The sequence below is a fragment of the Lasioglossum baleicum genome, chromosome 20 (assembly GCF_051020765.1).
Source record: "Lasioglossum baleicum chromosome 20, iyLasBale1, whole genome shotgun sequence".
NCBI lineage: Eukaryota > Metazoa > Arthropoda > Insecta > Hymenoptera > Halictidae > Lasioglossum > Lasioglossum baleicum.
Window position 1 is genome coordinate 5,168,205 of NC_134948.1, and position 18,405 is coordinate 5,186,609.

The 18,405-nt window shown below is 42.5% G+C and overlaps 4 protein-coding genes and 1 long non-coding RNA gene across 9 annotated transcripts in view; 1 reads left to right on the forward strand and 4 right to left on the reverse strand.

The window, feature by feature from the left end:
• The window catches only part of LOC143218955 (uncharacterized), a 25,344-nt gene extending 12,588 nt beyond the window's left edge, over positions 1-12,756 (forward strand). For all 3 annotated transcript variants that reach the window (XM_076444633.1, XM_076444635.1, XM_076444634.1), the window contains exons 5-6: positions 35-12,410; positions 12,586-12,756. In XM_076444633.1, coding sequence (XP_076300748.1) covers positions 35-291 — 257 coding nt within the window. In that variant the 3' untranslated portion in view covers positions 292-12,410; positions 12,586-12,756. The remainder of the gene's footprint in view (positions 1-34; positions 12,411-12,585) is intronic.
• On the reverse strand, positions 4,079-7,815 carry Mib2 (E3 ubiquitin-protein ligase mind bomb 2). Of its 2 annotated transcripts, none has more exons than XM_076444624.1 (10): positions 7,385-7,815; positions 7,198-7,313; positions 6,745-7,133; positions 6,288-6,669; positions 5,941-6,208; positions 5,532-5,858; positions 5,102-5,465; positions 4,818-5,029; positions 4,583-4,716; positions 4,079-4,398 (listed from the first exon to the last, which is right to left on the reverse strand). In XM_076444624.1, exons 1-10 carry the CDS (start codon positions 7,813-7,815, stop codon positions 4,079-4,081), a joined length of 2,943 nt encoding a protein of 980 aa, XP_076300739.1. The 2 variants fall into 2 exon arrangements, with proteins under 2 accessions (XP_076300739.1, XP_076300738.1); XM_076444623.1 differs by having other exon boundaries at positions 4,469-4,716.
• On the reverse strand, positions 9,750-11,215 carry LOC143218970 (cyclin N-terminal domain-containing protein 1). Of its 2 annotated transcripts, XM_076444672.1 has the most exons (6): positions 11,078-11,215; positions 10,945-10,999; positions 10,765-10,863; positions 10,410-10,681; positions 10,119-10,334; positions 9,750-10,040 (listed from the first exon to the last, which is right to left on the reverse strand). In XM_076444672.1, the coding sequence occupies exons 2-6, from the start codon at positions 10,967-10,969 to the stop codon at positions 9,777-9,779; spliced, it is 876 nt and encodes a 291-aa protein (XP_076300787.1). In that variant the 5' UTR covers positions 10,970-10,999; positions 11,078-11,215; the 3' UTR covers positions 9,750-9,776. The 2 variants fall into 2 exon arrangements, with proteins under 2 accessions (XP_076300787.1, XP_076300786.1); XM_076444671.1 differs by having other exon boundaries at positions 10,945-11,188.
• Tsr1 (Tsr1 ribosome assembly factor) overlaps positions 11,752-18,405 on the reverse strand; it is a 13,489-nt gene continuing 6,835 nt past the window's right edge. The window contains exons 2-13 of the mRNA XM_076444632.1: positions 15,211-15,367; positions 14,551-14,821; positions 14,244-14,478; positions 13,973-14,170; positions 13,668-13,895; positions 13,427-13,595; positions 13,160-13,369; positions 12,799-13,022; positions 12,460-12,723; positions 12,288-12,398; positions 12,005-12,212; positions 11,752-11,912 (exon numbers count right to left, since the gene is read on the reverse strand). Of these exons, the coding sequence (XP_076300747.1) occupies positions 11,752-11,912; positions 12,005-12,212; positions 12,288-12,398; positions 12,460-12,723; positions 12,799-13,022; positions 13,160-13,369; positions 13,427-13,595; positions 13,668-13,895; positions 13,973-14,170; positions 14,244-14,478; positions 14,551-14,821; positions 15,211-15,322 (2,391 nt within the window). The 5' untranslated portion in view covers positions 15,323-15,367. The remainder of the gene's footprint in view (positions 11,913-12,004; positions 12,213-12,287; positions 12,399-12,459; positions 12,724-12,798; positions 13,023-13,159; positions 13,370-13,426; positions 13,596-13,667; positions 13,896-13,972; positions 14,171-14,243; positions 14,479-14,550; positions 14,822-15,210; positions 15,368-18,405) is intronic.
• LOC143218979 (uncharacterized) lies at positions 15,820-17,808 on the reverse strand. Its single transcript, XR_013011221.1, has 4 exons — positions 17,474-17,808; positions 17,211-17,331; positions 16,290-16,380; positions 15,820-16,215 (listed from the first exon to the last, which is right to left on the reverse strand). It is a non-coding gene; the product is annotated as an uncharacterized LOC143218979 (long non-coding RNA).

Genomic DNA, 18,405 nt, shown 5'->3' on the forward strand with positions numbered 1-18,405 from the left:
TCGTTTATTGCAACCGGACTGGTTTCTCCTACAGAGGAGCTGTCGAAAGAGAACGAGGTAATGAAGGGGAAGATGAGACGTCTGCGCTTGGTGATGGAAGAACTACGAGCCAGGAAGAAAGCCAGACGCCAGGCGAAAGCAGCGCCGTACACAACCCAGTGGGCGGCTGTGACGCCAGATCCAGATCCAAACCACGATCCAAACACGTCGAGCACCGCAACCACCAACACAGCAGAGCCGCAGAACGAGCCGGAGCTGCAGCCGTGCAGCCCGGAGCCGGTTGTCGCTTGAATCCGCCGAATCGTCGGCAACGCTAGTTTTTCTTCTTCGTCATAAAATGCAATCGGTTTGTTTATTTGTTTCTCGATCGTTTGTTCGTTCGTTCGTTTTTTTGTTAACTAATCGCGCGCACCGATTTATTTAATAATCGACGAGTCCCAGACTCGACCGCTTTCGCGCCTGTTTTGTTTTCGCATCGGACACGCGCACCGAGAGTACCTCGAGAGTCGAGAGCTGTTCCATTATCTTGTTTACACACCGTGTGGCGGCACGCGTGCAACCATTCGACTCGAGACGCAATTTGTATTCGTCGATACTTTCGATACTCCGGAAGTTTGTACAAATTTATATTTTTGTAGAAGTCGAGATTATTCAGGAACGTGTAGCGGTGTTGTTTACTGTGTACAGTGGTTCGTGCGCGCGCGTTCGTGTTAGCATTTTGATTTTTCTCGCTGATGATAATTGTATGTTAACTTTCCGGGGGTTGGTTTCACGCTTGTCGCTCACGGTAGTTTGTTATATAGTCGTTTTATATGTTTGGATTATACGCGATGAAAATTGTATTCGGGAAAGGTGACTCGCTCGTCGAATTCGAGTACATATTTTACCGTAGAGAAACGCCGAACATGTTTAGAGGGGAGAGACATGCGTCATGATATTGTACGTCATTCTGACGACGACGAGATTGATGAACCTTCGGATGGTCCAAGCGGACGCATACGCTTGGCTACGTTAGATTGTATAGTTCGCAAACGGCACCTCGAGACTCATGAAACCGACGAAATTTAGCAATATTAACGCGACGGGATCCGTGCATGCCTAGGCACGATTATAATTATAGAAATTGTAATATTAGCGGAGGCGAGATTCTCGCCCGTGGCCGCACCGTTCGCGGTCAACTATAATAGCGGAGAGTGCGAGGTCGTTATGTAAAAGTGATTGAACCCTATTCGCGAGAACAGTGTTCGACTATACTCAGGACTCGATCGTAGCTGACAATAATTGCACTCGACGAACGGACACACCCGGCGCGACAACAGCGCGCGCGCCGCGCGTCCATTCTATTCGATCGTTAGAACAAACGGCAGAAATTCTGAATTGAACGGAAGGAAAATCGCGCACAGCGTGATCGTAGATGAATCGGTCTGTCTTATAGATGCCTCGATAGCGGAGGAGATTACATGGGAAAAGGATTAAGAAAAGAAAAAAAAAGAGGATCGTCGGTTCGATCAGCGGACCGCGATTTCGTCTCGGTGACTTATCGGCGTGTATAATCAGATTTAGTAGACGCGAGTAGAACTTTAAACGATCACAAAAAAAAGAAAACCACATTACAAATCGCAGGAAAGACTGTTACGAAAAGAAAAGCAATGCTAACACAAACGTTTAACGATCTGACGATCGACAGGATTTGAATTCTCTTCTCCACCGAGTGGAGAATGGGTTTCCTTTTTGCCGAGTAAAACGCGTTCGCTTTCGTCGTTTCTGCGACTGTCGCCCGGAATCGATCGACCCTCGTCACGTTTATTGTACATACAATGAAGTGCACTTCGTGTTTGGAGCAACGGAAGGGTGAGAAATGAAAAGATAAAATTGTGCTTTTGCGTATCGCTACAGTGGAGCTCGTGAGAGACGGGTCGGTCGGTTCCAGTGCCAACAATCTCATATCAGTTTTTGGTATATGTAAAGAAAATGAAAAGAAGAAAGATTTTAGAACAGACTGGATTTTTCACACAGACTAATTGAGTCCTACAACAAAAGAAACGAGAAAATGGCTTGGTCGTCCTGTGTCCCGAGGTCGGCCAACGCCGCGTCTCGCCCTTCGACAAGGAAATGAAGAATAAACACAAAGCACGCGGATAAAATGGTCCTATAGTTAGAATTAGATAATCTCCTATCGCATGGCTTCAACGCCGGAAATTCATTTAAGTTTTACTAGGGTACTAAATAATATAATATCGACTAATGAATAGTATATTGCGTTAGGTTACTTAGGAGAAAAAAAATATTATTACTATTATTATTATATTATTATTATTATCATCATCATCATTACTACCGCTACAGTTTTGCAAACTGGCTCAACATTGTAACATATGATTATTGAATTTTATCGAGTACCAAAATAAATAAGATTGCTTGCTAAGCTAAGGTACGGAAAAAAAGGATCACACTGTTTATAGTATCGTTTGAAGCGCGACGTAATCCGTTCACAGCGTCTCTGTTACATTGTTATTTGCTGTTTCCGACTTTGCCTTTTCAATGAGAGAAGGCGTATGTTCTAAACAGGGACACAAGACGAGAGATAATCATGTTTTTGTTGTGCACAACAAGTTCGGAGTACAGTCGGTCACGAACGTCTGCGTAAGAAGATGATGATTTAAAAATATTTGAACAAAAAAAACGGAAAGAGTGAACTGAGATTTTGTACATTTCACAAACTGTATATGTTCGTTTTTTTCTCGTAATCTGTAAGGAGGTGTTATGATTTAAGGCGGTTGAACGTTATACGAAGTTCCGGTTGTTTTTCCTTTTTTGCGTTGTTTATTTAAGTTGCGTCTTGAATCACGCGAAACTGTAGAAATCTGTTGTAGTTACACGCGAACACAGACTTCGCGACAATACAACCATTATATTACGAAAGAAACTGTCATTGTCCTTTCAACGAGCCGGTTATCGTGACAAATGTTACGTTCGTCCGGACGCGACTAACAAATAGAAACAGGCGAGAAGAATTGTGCAATTCATTTGAGAGAAACCATAACGCGCAACCATTACGATTCTTGCTTTGATCGCAATGGATTTTTAATGGGGGAAAGTAACGTGCGCCCGGCTTGGTCATTATGCTCCTTTCCGTTGACAACAAATTTGTTCGTTCGTTACAAATTTGTACTGACAATTATTCGTTTCATCGTGGTACATTAATAAAAAAAGAGTAACCTTAAATGGTACTCGACGACCCTTTTTTATTTTCATTGTTCGATCACAAAGAGACTATAAATTACTTGGTAAATGTAAAGTTCCTTTTCGATACCTATACATACTTTTGGCTACGGACGATATCCTTGTCGATATCCTTCACGACGTACGTATATACGTATGTTTCTCTTAGCAGCGTTAGAATTACGGTATCGCTAATGTCACATTGATATTACATATAAAACAATAGAAATCGGTCACGTACTCTACAATCTTTAACAATATACATTATGTATCGTGAAAACGTTGTACGATATGTACGAAAAGCCATTGATAGTCGACGCGCGAATTCTACCGTAAGCTTGCTCGCCCATCCGGAAGGACAGGTTTCGTAAGTTTCGGTAAGTACACGAAGGAAGATTCTTACACGATACTTTGTATTCTCAAAAATTAGTGATAAAAAATGGACGGGATTGCAACAGGCGAAACATCGCTCGCGATAAAGAAAAACGCGTTGTGTCTGTGTCTACCTGAACACTTGTCTCGTACAGAAAGGTTGTAAGGTGGAAACGGAACACATGAAAATAAAGCTCGGCATGCGTCTCGTGCTTACATTGGCCTCGTGATATGTTCGTGGATACCGTTCGTTTATGTTCTATGGCACGACGCTGGTGCGATAAGAAGACTCTTTTGCAAATACTTTACACGCTACTAACAGAAAACAAAAAGAAAAGAAAAGAAATCGAGGAAACCTGTGTATTTTGGCAGTTGAAGTTTTGGGTATTTAATCTTTTTACACTTCTAAACAATTTGCTTTCGCCGCCAGGGAAAGATCCGGTTTCTCTCCCGCCCTCTCCCCGAGCGCGACGAGTGATTGTCTCTAGTATAAGTTGATTTTCTTTGTGATTACTTTGCGACACATGTGGCAAGTTTTCAACGGATTAGCGCAATGTTCGCAGGCTCCGTGGCCGCAGAGGAAGGCGACGTTGCGTCGACGCTCCATACAGATGCTGCACATGTTGGCTTCCTCTAGATCGGCTACCCTGGTCTCCAAGTAACGAAGTCGCTCCAGATCCTTATCTTTTTCTCTCTCCTTCTCTTCATTCTCTTCTTTCTTCTTATCTTCTAGCGCAGGATCCTTTACCTTCTCCTCCGGCTTCGCTAAGGAATTCTCGCCAGCCGCCGATTGACCGTCCACACCTAGGCAACGCATCGTCAATGATTATTTCAGATTCGATCATCAACATTGGAAAAGGTACCACCGAATTACCTGGAATCGCCTGCGTCTTGGCAATTCCATGTCCGCAATGGGCACAGTTAATGATCGCGATGCTACTACTAGGACTAAACCCGTTCCCATCGTCGGTCGCATTCGTTACTATACCTAAACAACCGTGGCACTCGGCAATTTCACTGGAGCCGGTGATCCCGCCCTTCCTAGGCTCGCGCACTGTCTCGGTCTGCGGCGCGGACTCTATCTGGTACGTAGAAGACTGCGACGCGGGAGGATTCTCTATTCTGCGGTGCACAAACAGTATGTCGTTTAACTTCCCTTAGAAGTAAATATTCAAATCTGCCGCGCTTTGATTGCGGCTCTACGATGGTTAGCTTCTACGTACTCTAACTGGGTTCTGTGGCTTTGGTATTGGTAGCAGCGCAGTAGATCGGCGTACGGTGCGAGCTGAGGATCCATCTCGAGAAGATCCAGAGGCGTTTTGCTTTTCGAGTTTCTAGCGTGCTCCAGAAGGGAGCAGACGCTGTCGACGCTCACTAGAAAACAAGCCAACGCCAGCTCAGTCTTGATGCCCTGTCTAGCCAAGTTCTGCCATATCTGAAACGTAGCATCGTGTTGAAATAAAAGAGAGGGACACGAACACGCGAAAAGCACGGTGGTAAAACTCACAGCATAAATGAGCGGTGAGTCTCGACAACTCTCCGGCGTAGGGACAACGTTCGTTTGATTCGGACTCTTGACCACAGCGATATGTAGGACTGTGTCGCCGCTGGTGTCCGTGCAGGAGATGTCGGCGTTGTGTTGCACCAGCAGCTCCACCAGAGCCCAGTGACCCTGCGACGTGGCCAAGTGCAACGGCGTCTGGCGACGATTGTTACGCAAATCGACTTTCGCATTACCGCCATTCGGGGAAAGAAGTATTGCTGCAACATCTCTGTGGCCGTTCAAGGCCGCTAGGTGCAGCGCCGCGAAACCGTCGTCTTTCTTCACGTCTACCAGGTGCCTCGCTCGCGTCACCAACTTCTCGGTCGCGCTGTACAAACAAAAAAGTAAGTGTTTGTGCTTCACAAACGCATTGCATACACCAACGTATACGTACTGAGCATTGCCCTTCAAGGCAGCGTGATGTACTACGTTGAAGCCTCGCTTGTTCTTCAAGGTAAAGTCCACCGTTTCGCAGGAGCAGAGCGCATCAATGATATCCAGGGCGTCTTTCCCTATAGCGTCCTTGCCGACGGCGTCGTGCAACGCGGTGTCCCCGTACGAATCTTGCAGATTAACGTCACAGTGGTGGCGTAACAGGACTTTTACGCACTGCGCGTGCTTCTTGTTGACGGCGACGTGCAGCGCGCTGCACTTGCCGTTGTTCACGGCGTTGATCGGAGCACCGCGCGACAACAGCAACTCCATGATCTCTGGTTGATTGCTGCGCAATGAAAACACATGGTTTTTCAATCGGTGTTCGTCGCGTGGACGTTGTTAGTTGGATCGTTGCGTTTCCAACAAACCCGAATGCAGCGTAATGAAGAGGCGTGTCTCCGTCCTCGTCCACTGCACGCAACGATGCACAAGCATCTAGAAGAAGGATACAGAGATCCCGTTGTCCTTGGTGCGCCGCAACCTGCAGACAGGTCTTCTTTCCGCCACCGGGACCGCCGGCTCTCGCGTCCACTCTGCCAGGATATTTCTTCAGGAACTCCTGAACAGCAGACACAGCAGCTTCTCCCCTAACCGCGTCTCTCAATAATTTCTCGACCTCTGTGTCCACACCCTCGCCTGAAGAAATGATCAATCAGAAAGCCAATCGATTAAAACTAGCAAGAGTTTTCGAAAGCGATCGTAAAGTCAAACATACTCGACCAGTCTCTACTTCTGCCCGCTTCATCCGGAACGGATGCAGTCTCGGTTCCTGGAGGAACCAGAGTGACACTTAGCGGATTGTACGTCCACGTGTGACCATCCAAGGCTACTCGCAAATCCCCGTCGGAGTATATCTTGATTACTTTCCCCGTTTTCCCGAGGGCGTTCTTCATAACGTCTATCCATTCTCCGTGACCTCGTTGGTAAAGCTTCACGGCGGTCAAATCGGTTTTCACTCGGACTATATCGCCTAGGGAAAACGTGTCTTTACACGTGACCTTTGTCAGCGCTGCCGGATGAAAAGTCCATCTATTGTTGCATTCCTCGAACTGCACGCGAACATCTCCTTTGTCTGTGATCCGGTGTACCTTGCCAACCTGAGCGTGCAATCGTAGAAATTAGGCGGTCGAATCGAACTCTAAACGCAAAATATATTTTCGTCGGTTCTATACCTTCCCTATGTACTCGGCCATACGTGGGTTCCAACCACCGTGGCCTTCCTGCATCTCTTTCAGTGTTTCCACGTCGACCAATACTTTGATTTTATCCCCAACGATGAACGTCGAGTTACACGGACTAGACGTAATGCAAGCAATAGTATTCCTGGTTGGCGTCGAGCTACTCCCGTTCTCGGACACCGTCATTACAGGTTGGCCAAGGATTGGAAGATGCTCTTTGTAATACATGCCGTTCGTGGCTTCCTCTACATAACTCAAATCCACGCAACCCTTATACCCGAGTCTGTACACGTTTGTGCTTCCCGTCGACCAAGTCACAGTCGCCACAGATCGACTGCTTTCGTTGTCCCAGCCACGTATTTCCATGACTCTACCAGTTTTTCCTGGAATATCGAGCAAATCGATCGAATCATGGAACTTTCCGGTCCAGTACAAAGCTTATAGTACCTGCTCCACCATCTTGGTTTCCCCATTCCCAGTCTGGACCGCGAACAACCTTAGCCCCCATAAATATCCCCTTCAAAGGTATTTTAGTACAGCCTTTTCTCTGAGTTAGTTGGACCCTATGAAATCCATTATAAATTAATCCTGCTATTTATTACGAAACAGTTTGAGTAATATCGAAAGGACCAACCCGACGGAGTTAGCCGTCTGAAATCTTTGGAAGGTGTGACTCAAGTCGTGCACATCGGCCATGTAACACTGAGTGCACAGATCGTAATCAGGGCACTGGGCACACTTCCATCTGATGCCGATTATCCCGTGTCTTTTACATCCATCACAGATAATGTTGGCGTGTTTAACACCGGTGGCTGCATTGTCGAATACCAGCAGATCGTAAGCTCCTTGGTATCCGATTCTGTAATTACTTCTCGAGCCATGGTCCCACTCGACTATGACCGTTTTATCCGGAGTTCTCTCCAAAGGATTCGGACTAGAAGCCGAATTCCCCGAAGAGGGTGGTTTGCCAATTTCTACGACTGTTCCGGCATGGCCCTCTCCGCCGTCTTGGTCGTCCCAGTTCCAATCTCGTCCACGGACCACCCTCAGACCAACTTCTAACATCTCAGAGTACACTGAATTCCGTATGTGACCCTTGAACAATTCAATTCGAATGAGAACGTTAATCGCGGGTGTAAGACGCCTGTTGTTTACAGAATTATTAGAATAAGTTGTTAACGATCGGACAAATAGAGCGAAACGATAGTATTTACATGGATATCAGTACGCGGATTGTTACGAGATATTTTCTTTCTGTTTGTATCTTGTTTTCGATTAGGCGACGATGACGTACCTGAAACTGTCGACTTTGGCATGGGATTTCTTATGAATCATATGCGCTCGTGCGATTTTTCACGTATATAGTCCTGCGAACATCTTTTCCAAACGAAAACGGTGCAGTTCGAACGTGCATCAATAGGAATGCCGGTGAACATGCATGGCAATTAAACGACATCGTTAGTAAGGATTACGGTGGTTCATCCTGATGGGATTCTGTGTCCGTGTCAACGCTCGTCGAAGGCGCCTCTTTCGAGCGATGGCCGAGCTAATGGAAACTGGACCTGGACGCCGTATGTTTTCTTCTCGGTGGAAATGTTTCCGTGCGTTTACGCTCCTCGGTGGAACGTTAAACAACCATCAAATTATGTGTTGCGATCACTCTGTCCCGGACACCGGATTTCTGGTAAATCGTGCACACTGTTCTCCGTTCTACACATACGTGTGTAAAACAGTGTAAAACTATTCACATGCACGATCCACGCGAGTACGAGATCTCCGACCCCAGCCAATTCCAACCAAAAGAAAATACTTTTTCCTTGAACTCGATCCTTTCGTCTACGACTTCTAAATACGTTTTCCACGTTCTCGCCGTGCGATACTCTTCTCGATGAATCAGAATCATTCTCCACACCATAGTCGAAAGCGTAAATAAATAGTGTGAATGCTCTGCGAGAGAGAGTAAGAGACATATATACATATATATGCATAAATAGGGTGCTTGACTACATATCTATTTACATAAGTATCATAACGAATAATGAACATAAATTTTTGATACTTCGACATCTGCCGGATTTTTCGTCGTGATAACCTAAAATTCCATGGAGAAAGCTTCTTGTCCTATTTTTAGGTTCACCTGGTGGCCATTTCGAGGTCTTCGCTTATATATATACATTTTAAATGGCGACAGATAATTATTTTGGTTCGATTCATGGGAAGCATTGAAGATAAAGAATCGAACGTGTTCGCGTAAAGCTGATGCGAAATACGCTGTCACATTTGGTGTTTGTACGATATTATATTCGCAAATCAAATGAATGATCTATGGATCATATCCAGGGATGTCTATGGGTGGGGCCCCCCGCACGCCATTTTCTCTCTCTGTACAGATCATTGAAAATTACGCGGAAATTTTTCGTTACTCAAATCAATTTTCTCGTAATGTTAGTGCGCAGTGCGCAGTGGTGTGTATATAGTTTGAATTTGCCTGTACATGATTGTTAACATGTACCTGTCGTTTTTATTGTAAGACACAATGTAATTTCCAAGTTTACCGACAATCGATAACCGTGTTATCCCCAATGGTAGGTGTCTCTGTCGGAAAGTTTTGATAACGGTTTGAGGTTTATCCGCTGTACGAATCCCGTAAGGGACAGCAGATGATTCTTGCCAGAACTTGCATTGTGTCTTATGGGAAAAACGGCAAGAATCATTCGCGTCCGAATAGAAAATAATATTTCAATATTTTGTGGTTGAAATTGGAAATGCATGCTTGCTCGGACTTAATTTTTAAGGGACAATATGCGCTTTATGGTGCATTGCTACTTGAAAACGAAAAAAATCCACAATTGCAGTGAATGATTTGAATTGTTAGTTCTGCAGGAAACGGAACCGGAAGCGTGTATAGTAACGAGAGATGTTTTCTATACGGAGCTCGCTTATTATTGTTATTCATCTGTCAACGCTCGCCAGAATTTCTCGCGCAAGGAGTGAACACATTTATATATATATACAACAAAATATATTTATTCTTGAATTGCCAGTACAAGAAGAATATTAGCCATGTCCCATATATTATCCGATTCTATGTCCACCAACTCTGATATCTTCGAAGCGGTAATTTTCGCTGTTTCGGCTTCTACGTAGACGAAAAATGTTGCACAGAGGACAATCGAAGCTCCTAGAAATAATACATTTGATTCTAAACTCATGAGATTCCTCTTCTCGTGGTCAGTCTTCGCTATTCGTCCTTGAAGCAAACACTGCAGATGGGAATATAACTTTTCTCTCTACAAACAAATTCGTTCTTCTGTGATTAATTACGCGACAACGCGATATACATATAGGAAATAATAATTAATTTGTACCTGCAGATAAACTAAATCCAATAAAGTTATAGTTAAATCCTGCACGTTAGGCATGTTTCTCAAACCTGTTGCAGCTAGAAGCACTTCTATACAGTTCAATGGAGTACAAAATGGTACTTTGAATCCTACCATTTGAAATACTTTGAATTCTGATGAGGAAATAATGCTCTGGCTATAGTCAGACTTTTTATCTATCCACCGTAAAATATGATGTACCTAAACGAAATATGTATGCTTTAAAATGTTCAAAGCCATTCTATGTAATTCGTATGATAAAGTGTATACACATACTTGAGTAACTCCCAAGTTCTTAGAATATGAATCCATCTTGCTAGCCAACTGCAAGCAAGATATTAGATACAATTTCGATTGGCTGGAGATCCTTTTGCAGACTTCTCTCCAAGAAGTTTCTGTATGGTCAGTGGTCTCAGCTTTATACACTTCCCAAAAATAATTGCACATGAATCTATCGTACAAATGAATGGTAATGTATTTGGCATCTGGGCCCAAATCTAAATGCTCTGTTATTTGAAAAATTGCGCTGACGATCGGAGGCGGTATCGCTGCACGAATAATTATTAAATCCATAACATAAAGAAACGTGCAATCCACATTTGCTGCTTAATGAATAGCCATTAATAATTACCTACAAAAGGCATGTAAAATTTATCGTTGTTTCGAACGCGACTCTCTTCCTGTTTAACGACCGTTCGAAGATCCTCTAACCAGTCATCGAGCAGAGGTTCTACATAATGAGAATACATATTTGTTTCAGAATTCTTTCAAAAAGGTCTCATTCGTGCTTTATCTTTATTTTGATAATTACCGATGTAGGCAGAATCGAAGTCCATCGTCTAAATATTGTTCTAGTAAGGAGTAATCTTTTGAACGATAGAAAAAAAATGTTTTTGAGTCAAAGCCGAATAAATATCCTCGAATCCAAATAAGAATGTACTTACTAGCCGACGAATTTGAGACTCTACTGCGCATATGACTCTAACGGAACTCGTTCATTGGCTAATCCCCCTACTCGTACTTCGCCGACCACGCGATCATTGGCTGACGCCATGAATTTTATGACTGACGCGCAATAACCAGTGTTGTGAGATATGGTACGGGAAAACTCGCGCATGCGCGACGATTCCAGCGTCACTGAAGTACGAAATCGGACACCTTGGTTGCCCCGCATAGCTTCGCACAATCTTTTCTTCTCGATTTTCATGTTATATTAAAATTTGATGTGTATGTACACATGTAATATATAAATATATTCTAATTGAGATCTATGTGCGTCATCCGGTTTCCCGGCAGTAACAGTTCGCCCCAACTTGCCCCACAAGCTACGGACTGTAGAACGCATGCAGATACGTTCCTGGATTCGCCGTGCATGCGCGAGTTTTCCCGTACCATCTCACAACAGTGGCAACAACATGCGCAGAACGAGTACATTCTTATTTGGACTCAAGTAGAATCAATCGTGACATGTGACGCAATCTATCATCGGTTACAGTAAAGAGGCACACGAACGAATACATTAGTCACTACAATTTCTAGAATTACGAAAACATTTTATTTTACAATATTCGCTGCACGGATGTTCGAATGTACATCGAAATACTAGATAACATCAATTTTAATCCACATTCATGTCGCTTTCTTCTTTATCGGACGAACGCGTTAATAACAACGGTTCGTACGTCCATTTTGGAAAGACTCGTTTGTACAAATTCATCAAAATCGTGTCCTGCGACTTCAGCTGGCCGTTAAACACGCACTTCATGTGACCGTGCGTACCTAAACATGGGAAGTAATTTACAGTGAATCATATTTAATTAGCAAACGTGTGCTAAGTATAAAATATATGTTCGTAACATGTTGCAATTTACCTAGTGGGTCTTTGATGTGTCCTCTGCGGCCATACTTCGTCCGTAATTCAACTGGCTTGAACCAATTTATATCTTCCCGGTGAAAGAACATAAATCTTACAACAGCTGATCGTTTATGCACTTTGAAGGGGTGACCGCTGAGAACAACCCTCTTCACGATGATTCTGTCTGGATTTGTAGACAACACGCCGCCAGTTGCTATCAGCTCCTGTTCACATATCATATATTATACATTATTAGTTAATTCGACGAATGATTAGAGATGACCGTTATGAGTTCTTACCAACGATCCATTTAATCTTTCAAGATAGCATAAAACTGGACACGGCGGGAAAGTGATCGGCGCGTACATGCTTGCCACGAGAGTCATCTCTGGTCGAAAGTATCGCTCATACTGAAACAAATGGTAAATCTTAGGGATAACGACAATACACGTAGACCTCGAAGAAACCCACCTTATGCTTGTTCCCATTCGTGTGCTGACTAAATACCGGACACGCGGTGAATCTTCTGAACCCGCATTGAAATATTAATTGCTCTTTCGATTTCATTGGTTGCATGCTAAGGTTCGTATGTTTTAGCACAACGTTTAGAAGAGACATTTTATGTTCGTTGGGCAGTAAACCGAAGACTATCAATGGACGATTGTCCAGGGCACAGAATGCAGTGAAAAGGTCTCGTCTAACGTTCGCAACGTGGATCTTGATGTACCAGCCAGGCTGTAATAAACAATATACACATATGTAAATTTATACACATTCAAATTTATTGGATAGTGTCATCGATCAATTTACCATAGCCCCTTCTACTTCTTGTGATTCTTTGAATACACGTTTCCTTGTCCTATCAAAGTTTTCGAACTGGAAGATTCGAGCGTAATCGAGGGGGAGATTTTCCTTTGGATCCCACGGACTCATTCTGAACGACTCCAATCCACGATACTTCTGGAATCGAATTCTCGCTGGCATGTCCTGCGGCGTGTCCACCTCGTCGGGGAATTGTGCATCCAGTTTTGCCACTGCATTTGGAACATAGTTTCGCTTAATTGCACAAATTCAAACAAACGATGTACAGCGAGTCCTCGACTTACGCGGATTCTTAGGATTAACCGCGTAAGTCGAGGACTTACTGTATCCGCCAATGCGACAAACATACATTTCAGTTTTTCTATGGTCGCTTTCTCCTCTATCATATCCATATCCTGATCATATTTTTGCTCGTCCGGAGCGGCTTCCGAAACTGTAATCGTCTCGTATTCCTCCTCGTTTTCTCCTGCTTCTTCGTCACTGTCTTCCTGAGACTTTGCTTCGTCCACAGACATACCATTCTCCGATCCCTCGTCCGAATATTCATCGTCCATTTCCTCTGAAATATCATATATTTATTAAAAATGTACTATACATTGTTTAGTCGAAGAGGTACCTCCATCTTCGTCAGGGATCCAAGCTGCCTGATATTCGGACGTTCCCTTGGGCACTTTCTTCAGAATTTTCTTCTTTCTAGAGGCGTCAGCCTGGGCCATTTCTTCTTCCGTGGGCCACGTTTGTTCAGCGTCCATGGGATCAGGAGTATTCTCACTGTCTAGAGATTCCTAGACAAGCAAAACTATATGTTTAATTTATTTTATACGACATTAATATGTCGTTCTTGTTTCTGTAATTACTTGTTTCTTTGGATCCGCGCGATCAAGAAACCTGATCCATTCTGGTTCTTCGTCCATCGCGTCGCCGCGTTTTCTCTGCTTCGTTTCCAGCGGATATGGATCTGTAGGAGAATCGATCTGTGACATTTGAAAATCTCCAAGTCCAGGTATGTGTATTAATCCATTGACTGATAGGGGTATCCCTCTCAGATATCCTGATACCATGAGAGTGCCCACATCGGTAGCGACCTAAATAACACGAAAAATTGCTTGTCGTTCACAGTTACAGTTTTGTTCTCGCAAAAGATAATTAATCTCCAGCTCACCTCGTCAGAGTTGAACTTTATTTCTTCTGCCAATAAGTGTGGCCTTTTATGCTTGTATGCTACCGTTCTCTGTTTCTGAGAGCCGATTCGTTTTAGAACGTTCAAGGCATCCGTAGCTGTATCCAATTGAAAAATTTTTTCTTCTGGAAGCCACTTCTCGATCGCTGCCTGTACACGGTTCTTACAATCTTGACGTTTCTGCAGACAAATTCACGGAAATAATTAACATCACACTTTACACCAACTGGTGGGATCAGATTCAGTATAATACCTTTATGTGAAGATTCTCAAGATTTGTCAATGCGACTACCGCAGTAGTCAATCCTTGAGCAACACAAGACATGATGATTTCTTGTCCCCAATCATCAATAATTTCATCTCCTTGACCGTTTAGAGTAGAAACAACGAAAAGAACGGTCGTGGCTACCTTTGTTGCATCCAATGTAGCAAATACATTACCAACAGGTGGTATAATAATGGAGAACCGTTGCTTGAATCTCGGTACACTGTCGCAAACAATTTAACGATTGATTACTTTGTATTTTTGGCAGTACAATTTAGAATTTTAGGTGGTGTACCTCATGTGAGTTGTGCCGCAAGGACTAGTAGTTACGTTTATAGTCTCGTCTGCGTTCGTTAGTACAGACAACACGTTCTGAACGTCTAAGCTCTCCTGCAGTGGAATGACACATACGAGTATCGGTGCGGAATGGGATCCTCCCAAATCTCTTTTCTGTTGCAGGACATCTTCTCTCTTCCTTTTTCGAATTTGAGACGACTGGTGCCTTCGAGCTTCTTTCCCCAGGTTCTTGCGCACACGTTTCGACAAGGCTTTTACACTGACTTTGCCTATCGAATAACATACATATTGTACAATTCATATCGAGAGTTTGGATACCTCTCGTAGAACGGTACGTTTCTGATACAAAATATCACATATCTCGTGAAGTATCGACATTTCAATGACTCAGGGTTAGTACTTTTATACGTAGGATAATAAAAGGGATCGATATCGATTGATTTAACAAACAAAATTGGGTTGCATTGAAAAATAAAGTGCAATTGCACCTGGCGGGTGCATCGGTGCATCCACATAAAAAATGAGGTCATAGTAAGTTAGGATGTATTAGGACGTATGATTTTTTCCTCTATTTTTTCCAAAATCACCCTGTATAATTGACTACAGGAAAATTTCGAGGAACATAACCCGAAACGGACACATCTAAAGATAACATTACCTTTAACATCGCTACTTATCGAGCCTTTGCTACGATGTCTTCCAGTTTTGTGTGCCTTGTTCGTCTGTTTAAATGCACCTGGTCTATGTGCTTCTTGCTTCCCTATTGCCATTTCGAACGATTTACTGGCAAACGTCTCCAAACACAACACCGAACACTCCCTGATAGCACAATTGACTCCACGGGGAGTGACGAAAACGCGCATAAGTTGACTCCACTTGGACAACCTGGAACCGTCTGGATGCAGCCCACGTGAAATGCAGCTTCTGCAGTCTAGCTGGAACGCCACTCTATCCTGGATTCCGCTTCCCCGCAAGATGGCAGCACGGTCGCACTGATTAATGCGGCGAATGCCGTTATACAGGGCAGCGCCGTCGGTAAGGGCAGATCGCACTAATGTGGCAGATGTCGATAAAGTAGATTTCTATTGTACAAATATGTAGCAGTTTCCCTTTTTACCGACAATACTGATTTTTGAATGAATATTCAGTCACATGCAAGGAGAGAAAACGAAAAAAAAATCTGTGCAAAATAAAAATTCTCTGCATCGATTGCAAGAGATGGAAGCTAAGATTAAAATGTCAACATGCAAAAAAAGACAAAGTGTCGTACAAGGGACAAGAAAATTTACTTTTTCTTATTTTTTAATACACCGCAGGGAGTTGGTAAAGACACATGGACAATGACACAAGGAATATATATATAATAAATATTATAATTTTTTATTATTACTATGCTTTATTATTGGACGAACACCTAAATATCTCTTCAGGTTATTGTGATGCAAAAAATATTTGTTCCGTAATGTGCACGGTGTGCCAGATATTTGGTCCATTGACACCATGCACATTACGTAACAAATATTTTTTGCATCACAATAACCTGAAGAGATATTTAGGTGTTCGTATTTAAACGGAACACCCTGTATATTGTGATTATTACACGTTGTTGCCTCTGCTTCCCAAAACTTGTGGCCCGTAGCACGTTCTGGCATAGGTGGGATACCTAAAAAATACAAAGAAAATCAGTAATGTACAATATATGCATGTGTGTTGAATGGCATAATTAGATATACGTACCACGTGAAAAATTAGAGGTCTTCCTCTTCCCCGGTTGCCGCAGCTTCCTTCTCCTCCTTCCCTGGATAGCACATTATATTTATCCTCCGTTCTGTAAATTAGATTTTTAATTACACAGTGAGTAAAGGTGAGTATTTAATCTTCTTCGCTTATTGCTCATCTCAACGAATTTTCTAATTTCTGGTGCTACAATTACAAAAGGTCTTCTGACGTTTTTCATCAACTAATATACCTAACTGATTCAAACATTGCAATGATATTTATAAAAAATCGATTAAAGTTGAACTACAAACAAAAGAATGTACTACCAGAAATAAAAAAATTCGATGATGAGAAGCAAGTGAAGAAGATTAAATATTAGGTTGTCCCAAAAGTTCCTTCCGCAATGCCTTTCTTTAATATTGCTAAATAAATATTAGGTTGTCCCAAAAGTTGTTTTTCGATGCATGCACATAATGCAAATTCATATTAAGAAGTACTAAAATATTAACATAAACATTATCGTATTGTTTGTATTTATTTAGCTACATTAAAGGAACACAATGCGGAAGAAACTTTTGGGTCAACCTAATACTTGCCTTACTGAATTGGTTTAAGCCATCATTTTGCCGATTTAGAATATTGCTAAGCTAATTCTAATCTGAATGGGCCAAAGCTGAATTGTGTTGGATTTGTTTAAAGTGATAAATGATAATAATGATAATGAAAAGAGAGTGATAAAGTGATAAAGAAACAAACAATTTACTATTTTGGACTCTACATTGAAGTGAACATACTCGCCCCGTAGCACCTCATACGTGATGGCAAATGGCACTGTCGCGTGGTGTGCCGACAAGCGTTCTCACGCTTTTTCACGCGAAGATTCTGGGAGACATTTGAGCAAAATGAAACCGATTAACCAATATAAATATGTACAAATACCTTCCGTTCTTCCTTCCTTCCACGTAGTGCACGTAATCCAAGTAATCCACGTAATCACATAATCCAAGCAAGTCAATCTAATAAATAGTCAAATAGTCAAATGCCGCAACGCAGACCGCACCTGCGAATGTAACGTGTAACCACAGAGCGAAGCTATGTAAATATATCTGTGATTGTGTCAAGAAAAACGCTGCATGTCACAATTTCAAAAAATTTCAGTTTATGCATTTATTGAACTTTATAGTGTAGGATTAGGTATTTACCAGAAAAAACGTCACGAAAATCAATTCAAAAGGCTCGAAAAAATAATACAATTTAACCAATGTCCTTGTCAAAGCATTAGTGATCAAAACTTTAAACGACAATATCTCGAAAGTGAAAGTACAATGTGACATGCGGCGGCGTCCTCCTGACAACCACAGATATTACGACCGAGCTAAGCGAACGAGAACTTGCGAACTGTTGAGAGTTGAGAGAATAACTGAAAACTGCTGAAAACTGAACGGCAGTTTCCCCTTCCCTGACGTATCGTCGTATCCGTGAGCGGTGTCGACCGCGCTTGACCGTGTTGGTGCATGTTCGATTGCACGCGCGCTACACAACAAACGTACCTCTACCATGTCCGTGTGACTACCTGCTCGACCGAACGCGTCGGCGACGCGTTCCTTCGATTTTCACGTTGCCGAAGTTTCGGAAGCATGAGGCGAAAAGTCGGAATCTGGAGACGGCGCGCATTTGAATCTCGGGCACAGCACGCGGCGCGACGCACATTTTGCTATAACTTTTGATCTAAAAGAGATATCGAAGAGAAATTAGGCCTAATTTTTTTTTAAAAATCGGTTTTAACGATGTAAAAAGAAATATATTTTGTATTTTTTAAATAATGTTTTCGTTGATTCTTAAGGTATAGCCGGAAAAGATGGTCAGAAGTATCCAACCAAATTTGTTTTTAGTCACGTCATGTTCAACAGAAAATTATGAAAAAATTCATGAATATTCTACCGAATAGCATACACTACTGAGATTTTTTTCAAAATTTTTGGTTGCAAAATCGATTTTTAAACAAATCGGAAAACATAAAATTGCCGATTTTATGTATATACATACATCAAAGTCTTCAGTTGACCACATTTATATTATTACGTTAGTTGTGTCTCATCCTGATTATTAATGTGTATTTTTTCAGATTTTTCGG